Source organism: Haliotis asinina, chromosome 4 (genome assembly GCF_037392515.1).
Source record: "Haliotis asinina isolate JCU_RB_2024 chromosome 4, JCU_Hal_asi_v2, whole genome shotgun sequence".
NCBI classification, from domain to species: Eukaryota; Metazoa; Mollusca; class Gastropoda; order Lepetellida; family Haliotidae; genus Haliotis; species Haliotis asinina.
In genome coordinates, this window is record NC_090283.1 from 17996172 (window position 1) to 18007039 (window position 10868).

At 42.8% G+C, this 10868-nt stretch overlaps 2 protein-coding genes across 2 annotated transcripts; one reads left to right on the top strand and one right to left on the bottom strand.

Moving 5' to 3' along the window:
* Positions 1-321: 321 nt before the first annotated feature.
* On the top strand, positions 322-2693 carry LOC137282305 (lysosomal proton-coupled steroid conjugate and bile acid symporter SLC46A3-like). Its single transcript, XM_067814046.1, has one exon. The coding sequence runs from the start codon at positions 373-375 to the stop codon at positions 1861-1863; it is 1491 nt and encodes a 496-aa protein (XP_067670147.1). The 5' UTR covers positions 322-372; the 3' UTR covers positions 1864-2693.
* A 3858-nt stretch (positions 2694-6551) lies between these two features.
* On the bottom strand, positions 6552-8207 carry LOC137280816 (lysosomal proton-coupled steroid conjugate and bile acid symporter SLC46A3-like). Its single transcript, XM_067812018.1, has one exon. The coding sequence runs from the start codon at positions 8205-8207 to the stop codon at positions 6552-6554; it is 1656 nt and encodes a 551-aa protein (XP_067668119.1).
* Positions 8208-10868: the final 2661 nt, after the last annotated feature.

The window sequence follows — 10868 nt, forward strand, 5'->3', positions numbered from 1 at the left end:
TTCGTGTGACATAATGTCATACAGTTAAGGCCATCTGCACTTGTATGTAGAGGTATTTTTGCAAAATTACATACTGACACAAACATAACACTTTTGAAAATGTCCGCTTTGAATCTTTGGGATTTTTCTTTAAAAGCATAACAAAAACAGTTTTGTACTTTCTTTTGTACGCCAGTTTACATTGCTTGCCTGAGACTCACTCACTCACTCACTCACTCACCGACATAGTATTTCCCTTTCATTATCTACCGATACATACAGGGCATAACATTTGATAACATTTATGGACTGTTACCTTGAATGTGACACACATAGATAACCAACATACCTGACAAAATATACGTTACAGGACTGAATACCGTGGACAAAGCAATGGAGAAAGAGCCTCTCTTACAAAAGGACCATCCAGCCAAAACACGTCCAAGGAATGAGTCTGTTCCAAAGGTTCCAACTAAAACAAGATACGGTACACTCCTGCTTGTAAACATCGTGCTCTGCCTGTGGACGGTTGCAGAACGACTCCACTCGCCAGTGGTTACACAGTACCTGTACATGAGGGTCAAGGACGACGTGTACCCTAACGGTACGGAACCGGAGAAACACAACGTCACCTGCTTCCAGAACAGTTCAACCGAAGGCTTCAAGCTGCAGGAGAAAGCCCAGCAGATTACGAACGCAATGCAGATGCAGTTCTCAACATCCAAATCAGGGTGTGAGCTCGTCGTCATTCTCATACTGGGGTCCTTCTCAGATTATGTCGGAAGACGGGTTCTTTTTATGGTGCCAACGGTGGGATACTTTATGAAAAATTCCATTCTAACCGCAATCATTTATTGGCGCTTGGATTTGAGGTTTTACTATGGTGGTGAAATATTGGAGGGAGTTACTGGCGGGTTGTCTCTGTTCAAACTGGCCTGCTACACGTGTGTCTCGGACAATACACCAGCTAAAGGGGTCAGGACTCTGGGGATGATAGCAGTCGATGTCACCATTGCAGTTACCGAGGCAGCCATTTCATCAGTGACCGGTATCTTCATCCAGAATACGGGATTCTTTTACCCGTCCTTGACATCAGCGTTGATGACCGTGGTTGTTATGGTAACGATCATGTGTATTTTGTCTGATAATGTTAAACGAAGAGGAGCCTCCTGTAGAAACCTTTTGGCAGGTTTCAAAAATGTATTTTCACCTTTCTTCACAGAAGGTTCGAAGAGAAGGAAGGTTGTGTTCTGGTTGGCCATCATTGCTTATTTCATATCCACACTCAGTAGCAGTACTGGGGACATTGGAAATTTGTGGCAGCTCAATTACCCCTTGTGTTGGAGTCCCGAGATGATAGGTTACTACAGCATGGCAAGCACGATGTTCCAACAAGTGCTCTCCATTCCCTTAGCCAGGCTGCTCCAAAGCTGCGTCAGAGATCCGGTCATCGCTGTATGGAGCTGTGTCGTCACCATGGCGTCTAACGTGCTGCAGGCGTTCTCCTACACCAATTGGATGATGTACGGTGTTGCCATCGTTGGATGTCTTTCGATCTCAATAGGAGGGATACTCCGGTCAGTGTTGTCACAGATGACGGCTCCAGATCGCCAGGGATCTCTCATGGCGAGTTTATCTGTCACTTCAATCGTCAGCAAAGTCTTAGGAGAACCATTGTTCAGTCTTATCTACAGATCTACAGTGATAGTGATGCGTGGGGCTGCCTTCCTGGCGTCGGCGGGCGGCCATTTTCTGTCGACAGTCACTGTCGTCGTTTTCGCCATGTTGTCCTTTAGTATAGTGACGCCATCATCTAGTCCGCAAATACCGGAAGTGGACAGTGTGCCATCGGCAGCAAGAAGGCACATTCAGGATAGCGAATGAACTACTGAGTGAGATTGCTGAATCGTATATTTTCAGAACGTTGAACTTCAGGGATCAGTTGTGAGTGAGGCAGTGATCCTGGTGGTTAAAGCGATCGATCGTCTCGCCGAATACTCGGGTTCGATTCCCCACATTGCTACAATGTGTGAATCCCATTCCTGTTGTCCCTTCCGTTATATTTCTGGGCTATTGCTAGAAGCGGCGTAAAACTAAACTCACTCACTAACTCATAGCTTGGAAGTAACATGTACGAAGTGTTGTTGATTCAACCATAATGACGCCACGAGACTTCCCATACAATTATTGTAATGAATACTGCAGACTTCAATCATAATGCATACTTTAAGTCATCGATCAAGGTTACATCTGAAAGATCTGGCCGACTTAAAATATCTTGCACTGTATCTGTTGTATACTGACCAGCAAGAGAAACGCTATTCTTGCTTGTCAAGTTTTTGAATGGAAGATACAAAGATGTACGCTTACTTTTATGAGATTTCCTTTTTTTCGAAAATTGCGTTTTTTGCCTTAATGTTTGTACCTTGGTACCTTTAGTTTCGTGCTGATGTAAATGTTTCGTATGACAGTGGATTTTGGTCCTGAAAATCTGACTCATGACTCCAGCAATTATATCCAGCAATATTCACCAGCTGAAAAGCTTTGGAATGTAGTTTTCATAGAATACTACTGGGTGTTGATTTGTGCGCGTTATAAATATTCACAAGGTTATAATGATTTCATTACAGATCAGCTGAATAGAAACTGAAATTCAAGACAGTCAGTCGTGTCGAACTTTGATGAGTCGCGAAATAAAGCTTGTCCCCTGCTTATTCACTTGAGTCTGGTCATGTTTTCTGACTAGCCTGCTAATTACACTGTAACGATAACCATTTTGTCTTCCAAGGCATGGAATGGCATTCGAGGACATTCCTGCTGTGTGAAAAACCATAGGAGAATATCCCACCAAAATAGTGTAATTATCGTGCATGATCAATGTGCATTTGGAAAAAAAATCATGCTGGTTGGGACGCACGGGGATATTTGGTTGTGTTGTGCATTTTAAATTTCACTACCGTTATGGACGCAAACTGACCAAACAACAGCGATAGTTTTACACTAAAGAAGCTGTCGCTGTCTTTCATTATTAAATACACATGACATTCTAATATTGGGTAGGGGTGGGAGGCCAATATGGTTTTTTTCTCTGTGTTTATGATACAAATGTATTATTATTTGCTTATGTCGAACGTCTGAAAGTGTACGTTTGTGATCGCTTGTGTTTGTGAGGGTGCAGTACATCACGCCCCACACAATCCGGTTACCTCGAAGAAAGTACATGGAACCCTTGAACTTCGACACAAGGATGTTTGATTAAGGGGCTATTGAATTGAAAGCGGTGTATTTATCAAATTTGTTACCGTACATAACCCAAAATGCACCTGGTAAACAGTATTGGGGACAGTGTTTAAAATTACCCTCCAGTTGGTGTCTAGTGTTTCAACGCTTCGATCCTGTCCGATACTGACACACTTGGGGCGTCTGCGTTTACAAGAGAAAATACCAGAGTTCACCCGACTGCAAATGGGTACCCGGTAGGTTACAATTCTCTGTCATCTAATTGGCAGTTGGGTTGTAGGACTCTCAGTGAGCTCAGAATGGAAATATAGTTCACCAACTGAAAGGCTTGCGAATGTAGCTTTTTCAGAATACTGGTGGGTGTTGATTTGTGCACATTATAAATATTCACAAGATTGTAATGATTACACTACGGGGCATCTGAACAGAGCTTAATCTGTGATTCGACCACCTCTGGTCATTGTCGAAAGTTTATTTGATATCGTTAGCTGACCAATCCGAATGCAAAATTTAGCATGTAATATATTAATGTTGTTTTACGCCTCACTAAGCAGTATATACCATAAAAAAGGTTGGGGATATCTTATTTTGCAAGCATACCACAAGCCAGTGCCAATGCATGTGAGGAAATGTAATAGTGCCCATAGAGATGTAACATTTCCAAAGGAAAGGAACAAATTGTCACATTTCCCTTAATCTCTCTTCATGTGTTTCCTCCTTGGCTTCATCACGTGATCAATCTGGTAAATTCAATATCCCCTACTAGTTTTGAATAGTATAACTGCTAAACCATCCCCGGGCAGACCAGTAGTGCAAAAATGCAGTAAAAAGGGCCAGGTCATAGTACATGTATTTGTGAGTGAGTGAGTGAGTTTAGTTTTACGCCGCACTCAGCGATATTCCACCTATATGGAGGCGGTCTGTAAATAATCGAGTTTGAACCAGACAATTCAGCGATCAACAACATGACCATCGATCTGCGCAATCGGGAACCGATGACATGTGTCGACCAAGTCGGCGAACCTGACCACCCGATCCCGTTATTCGCCTCTTACGACAAGCATAGTCGCCTTTGATGGCAAGCATGGGTAGCTGAAGGCCTATCCTACCCCGGGACCTTCACGGGTCCGTATTTGTACCCGTACAAGTCTCTGAGGCCTATAGACATCTACATTTTGCAGCCCAGTGAAGATCTGGGACAGAATGGGTCTTCAGTAATGTAAGCTTGTCGTGAGAAGCGACTAGTAGGATCGAGTTTACAGGGTCTCTGACTTGATTGCATAAAGAGGTGCTCATGATGTCAATCACTGTTTCGTCAGATTCATACTCACTTATTTTAATCAGCCGTTTTTTTTTATAGATGTGGTTTTAGTGAGTTACACAATAAACGATATCATGTTTTGCTGTTAAATGTGGTATTTACGTTATGTCTTCAGTTCGAGCGATATGGGGAACTTGGGGAACCAGGGACTATGGGGAACCAGCACGTTGCACGTACTAAGCAGGCAATGGTTTACGGTGAATGTCCCACAGTGACAGGGCAGTTATCTATATATCTAATTATATACACTGTGACTCAGTGGAAATGAACTCGAGGCAGACTGATAACAGTTCCTTAGTGAGATATGCGTATATGTGTATGTGTGTATAACCGTCGTGAACACAAGTCCCCAAATCCGTTGATGTCACAAAGCTGACTTTGTTCATAACATCGACCATCGTTTTGTCTGGCAACGACTATCCACGTGGTATAGCCATGACATCTTGGCTGCATGACACATATGTTCGTAATTTATGATTGAACAAAGATTACCAACGTCATTTAGAGAGTGGCGAAATAACATATGTTATATTTGGGAATACAGTATTCTGGCGATTTGGTGCCTGAATCTGAGGGTGCGGGTTCGAATCCCGTATGGAGCTCAACAAAAGTACTTTACTAAGAAAGTGTACTCCCATATGTAAGATATGTTAAATTTGTAATTCAGTTTACACCGAAAGGCTCCTGCCTAATATTGCAAAGGTACGGTATTTCTAAATATTTCATATTCTACAAAAGCTAGAGTTATTATCGCCAGTCAGTAAGAGACTATTGCAAGAATGAAACGTAAACGAAACCAACTATACGGGACTTATAGTTCCGGGTATGATGTATGTTAGAGGTTTTGAAATTATGAACACAATGGTATATTTATTACTTGACACACTGGTGAAATATCAACATAAAAATACCAATATCCCTAACTTATTTTGTCCACAGTATACGTTCATGATGGAGAACGCTCATCACCGGCGTCATTTTATCGACGCTTCGAATGCTGATCAACGCTTGGAGTGAGGGAATTGTTTTGGCCATGTTCCGGTAATATGATGGCTGGGGACACTAGAGATGAGCTTAACACATAGTACTCATGTGGGGAATGAAACCCAAACCTTCTGGGTGACGAGCGAACGCTCTAACATCTAAGCTACCCCATCGCCCCTCAAGGCTTGGGCTGTCAGGGTGTGCGTGAGTGGGTGAGTTGGCTGGTGGAGAGTTTGGGGTTTTTTTCGGTCATGTGATTATGTGTCAGCTTCGTATTGGTTGGAAGTCCGAAATGACAAAGTTTCTCATCCCTTCATCTCGAGCATCATCGACTGTACTGTATGCTAACCCAAGAATAACACCCAGCGTCTTTTGGAGATTAATCTTAGAACAAGGACCACGGTTCTTCACAAAAACAACCGAGGCTACAAAGTTTCATTCTGGTACTAAAATCAAAAGTATTTTAACTAGAACCCGTGTCAAGTCGCATTTTTTAGAAAACCATTTACACGTGCAAACACTAGAGAGCAACAACTTGAATAAGTGATAAACGGCAGTGACATTGCCGCCAGCCTACCATATCAGCTAATCCACTTTTGAAATCCCTAAAGAGTTGGATCTTCAGACTGATATATGCGAGCCCTACGGCGCAGTCAGAGGGCAAGTGGATCATGCAGTGTTGTTTGTAGATTAACACTCAGTGCCTGCATAGACATAATTTTGAGAGAAACAAAAATTCCTCCTGAATTGAAACGGATTTTCTTTGTTTTGTTTGGTTTGTAACGCCGCACTCAGCAATATCCCAGCGACATGGCGGCGGTTTTCGACAACCCATGCCTGTCGTAAGAGGCTCGCTGACTGGATTGACACAAGTCATCTTGTTACAGGTGCGTAGTTGTATGCTCATGTTGTTGATCACTGAATCGCCTATTCAAGACTCGGATTTTACAGACCGACTTTTACTGAATTTGGCGTTAACTTAAAACAATAAACTAAAAGTGCATGTGCTTAGGGCGTAAATGCTCTTTTACCTCCGGGTTTGGGTTTCAGTTGACGTCACTTCCACTTTGAAGTAAATATTCGATAACACTGCTAATATCGTGAGTAATATCGCACAAAGTAGATTGCCCCCTGCACAAGTCAGGAACACTGCACCGCGCATGCTCACCACGGTGTACCTGTAGATATAGCTAAACATGGGTTCTCCAAGAAGAACGCTGACAATTGACATAACCGACAGGCTTGCCAGAAAAGATCCCTGGCGATCTGGAGCCGTCATCTGTGACAACACTGACCGGAGTATCCCTCCTATTGAGACCGAAAGACATCCAACGATGGCAACACCGTACATCATCCAATTGGTGTAGGAGAACGCCTGCAGCACGTTAGACGCCATGGTGACGACACAGCTCCATACAGCGATGACCGGATCTCTGACGCAGCTTTGGAGCAGCCTGGCTAAGGGAATGGAGAGCACTTGTTGGAACATCGTGCTTGCCATGCTGTAGTAACCTATCATCTCGGGACTCCAACACAAGGGGTAATTGAGCTGCCACAGCGTCTTAACATTGCCGGTGCTCGTGATGACAAAATACGTAAAATAGGTTACAATGCCAAGCCAAAACAACACCTTCCTTCTCTTCGAACCTTCTGTAAAGTAGGACGAAAAGACATTTTTGAAACCTGTCAAAAGGTTTCTACAGGAAGCTCCTCTTCGTTTAACATTATCAGACAAAATACACATGATTGTTACCATAACAACCACGGACATCAACGCTGATGCCAAGGACGGGTAAAAGAATCCTGTATTCTCGATGAAGACGCCGGTCACTGATGAAATGGATGCCTGTGCTACTGCAATTGTAACATCGACTGCTATCATCCCCAGAGTCCTGACCCCTTTAGCTGGTGTATTGTCTGAGACACACGTGTAGCAGGCCAGCTTGAACAGAGACGACCCGCCAGTAACTCCCTCCAACATTTCACCAACGTAATAAAACCTCAGATCCAAGTCCCAATAAATTATTGCGGTTAGAATGGAATCTTTGATTAGGTAACCAGCCGATGGAACAACAAACAGAACCCTTCTTCCTATAAAATCCGAAAAGGATCCAAGAATAAAAGTCACCACGAGCTCACATCCAGACTTGGTCAAGGTAAACTCCATCTGCATTGCGTTCGTTACCTGCTGGGCTTTCTCCTGCAGCTTGAAGCCTTCGGTTGAACTGTTCTGGAAGCAGGTGACGTTGTGTTTCTCCGGTTCCGTACCGTTAGGGTACACGTCGTCCTTGACCCTCATGTACAGGTACTGAGTGAGTACTGGAGAGTGTAGGTTCAGAGCTATTGTCCACAGACAGGTCACAATATTCACAAGCAGGAGCGTGCCGTATTTTGTTTCATTCTTTTCACACGTTTTACTGGTTGTACTGGAAGTCTGGTCAGCAGGATCGTTCCTCACACACGGAACGTCGCCATGATCGTTGGTACACGATGTAGCATTTATGTTCTGTATACAAGGTGTAGCGGTCTGTATACAAGGTGTAGCGGTCTGTATACAGGGTGTAGCGGTCTGTATACAAGGTGTAGCGGTCTGTATACATGATGTACCGGTCGGTATGCAAGACATGTATGGCGGAATGGACGGTATCGCCCCGCACTCCTTCAGGAGAGGTTCTTTCTCCATGATGTTCAGGTATAATGATTAGACCGGCGACGGGTTGAGACCTATATAAATATACTGGACACTACGTGTAATGTCCAAACATCGTCCCACCTATAGTGGCCGGATTATCAAATGGCATTTATTTCTTGATAACACAGATAGCAATGTTCAGTAGTAAAGTGAGAGTGCGGGTGACCTGGGTCTATCGCCGCTTTGACTGGTATACCAGATAGATACACTTCGACGAGTCAGATTCACATGGAGGGGAGTTGAGAGTGATTTAGCTTTCAGAGCTTTACGTGTGATTGATTATGATTTTACTCGCTTATGGCAATATTCCACTAATATTATGGTGGGGAAAACCAGAAATGGGCTTCACATTGTTACTATGTGGGGACCCATGTCTTCAGTATTCTCTGCCTTCCAGGACAATTGAGTGAGTGACTTTGGTTTTACACCGCTTTTAACAATATTCCAGCAACATCACGGCGGAGGACACCAAAAATAGACCTCACACATTGTGCTCATAGGGAGTATCGAACCCGGACCTTCGGTGTAACGAGCGAACGCTTTAGCCACTAGGCTATGCCCTCGTCCCCTGTCAGAATGATACGATACTCCTTTTCACACTGGCAAAATGTGTGAAGCCCATGCATCTCCGTGAGAGGAGAATATCTAGCGTACAGTTGTAGATATATGAGAAGTAGTCTCAGAAATAATAACACAACACGGATCTTCTCCTACATGCTTCAATCGTGTATCTTCAGGGACCGCTCCTCCACAAATATCATTTCCTATAGCTTGTACAGTTCTGTTCCGATGAGAGCCCAAAGAGTTGCCATTCGGGCACTTATAATTCATTCACTACCAATAGGCGCAAATACCATGAGTCTATGTAGCTCTATCGTCTGACACTTTAAACAGACCCATAAAATACCCGGCATAGTCGCTTTTCATATAACATACTTTTCTTTGTTTATAGTCTAAGTAGGCCAAATGTATCAAACGTTGCCGCAGAACACCTTTTAATAAGATATACTCTGTCTAAAATTGCATCTGTAATCAGCTTGAGTTAGCTTACTGTCCTATATGCTGTACGCTAGCTCCGTGTAAAATATAAAAGCGTAAAACATGTCTTTCCTCCAAAGGACCCGAGAAGATCCGGGATAGAATAGGCCTTCAGCAACCTATGCCTGCCATAAAAGGCGACTATGCTTGTTGTAAGAGGCGAATGGCGGGATCGGGTGGTCGGGCTCGTTGACTTGGCTGACACAGTCATGTCATTGGTTCCCGATTGCGCAGATCGATGCTCATGCTGTTGATCACTGGATTGTCTGGTCCAGACTCGGTTATTTACAGACCGCAGTCATATAGCTGGAATATTGCTGACTGTGGCGTAAAACTAATTCACTCACTAGCTCTTTCCTCCAAAGAGTGTTTACCACTGACATCAAATACTGTGTGTTTAGGTGTATCTGGTGGATGTTAATAAAAACTGTTTTTCGAAGACGCTGAAAGCCTGCAGAATAACTAAACTAGCGTTTAGCTTACCAATGTTGTGTAGAAAAAGCTAGTTTACGTTTTAAGTTGGATTGTGACAGGTACGCGAGATTTTGAACAGATACGTTACCAGGGAACCTAGAATTAATCGAAACTTAACTTCTTCACTGCCGTATAGCATACGCTCACGGTACACCTTCACCTACTTATAATTAATTCTTACAGCCTGAAAACTACTGATTGCAGTTTAAACCTAAAACTTGCATAAAACTATACTCCGACACTGATGCAATGTGAAATGAAGAGGTTTGTCTAGATGTAATCTGTCTCGCAGTCTCTGAATTGCATTTCCCTTCCTACTGCTCAGCCCTACGTACCTTCAGTACTGAAGCCCTATATGAACCAAGTCTCGATCTACTAAGGTTTAGGTTCTGATTTTTGTCACTTCTCCTGGCCTCATGTCCAATTTAAATGGATTTATTTGTTAAAAATATACTGAATAGCAAAAGGAACGCAACTCTGTTTCTTTGTCATGTTTTTTAAATTGAAGACATAAACGTGAACGCTTACATTTTATGAGATTTCATTTTTTTCAAAATTTGCGTTTCTTTTTCTGTGCAGTATACATCTCCACTTTCCGTGAATTTCCAACGGTTTCTTAGTGAATGACCAGAACTACATTCGTGCCGGTTATATTGAGCCAAATGACGTAATTTCCATAGACTTACGTGTCACTTTTGAGTGGCATAAACAATTTTAAGGAATGTAATTTTCGTAAAATGCATTTTGCGCATTTGTGAGAAACCATCTTACCTACAATCACGTATAATTTCTGTTTAATTTCCCGTTGCTTATTTATTGAATGACAAGTTCATCAACATATTACAAAGCCGAGAATTCATTTAAAATGGCGACCTACGGGAATATGCATTGTGGAACCATACGTAAGTTGCACACTAATGAGAAAGTGAGGTGTGCACACTTCAGTTTCAGGGGATTTTCCCCTCCATGAAGAATACCCGAGAAGATCGGAGATTCCGAACCCAAGGAAAATCTAGACTTGTTTCATTTAAATCTTGGCTTAAAATATGAGAAACTTATGTCCTGGGGTGATTCAGATAGTTCAAAATAATAAAACAAATGTATGGAATTTCTCCTTTCAGTCACACCATACTATAGATC

Coding starts and splice junctions, on each gene's coding strand:
- LOC137280816 (XM_067812018.1), bottom strand. CDS start 8,207: ATGGAGAAAGAACCTCTCCTGAAGGAGTGCGGGGCGATACCGTCCATT.
- LOC137282305 (XM_067814046.1), top strand. CDS start 373: ATGGAGAAAGAGCCTCTCTTACAAAAGGACCATCCAGCCAAAACACGT.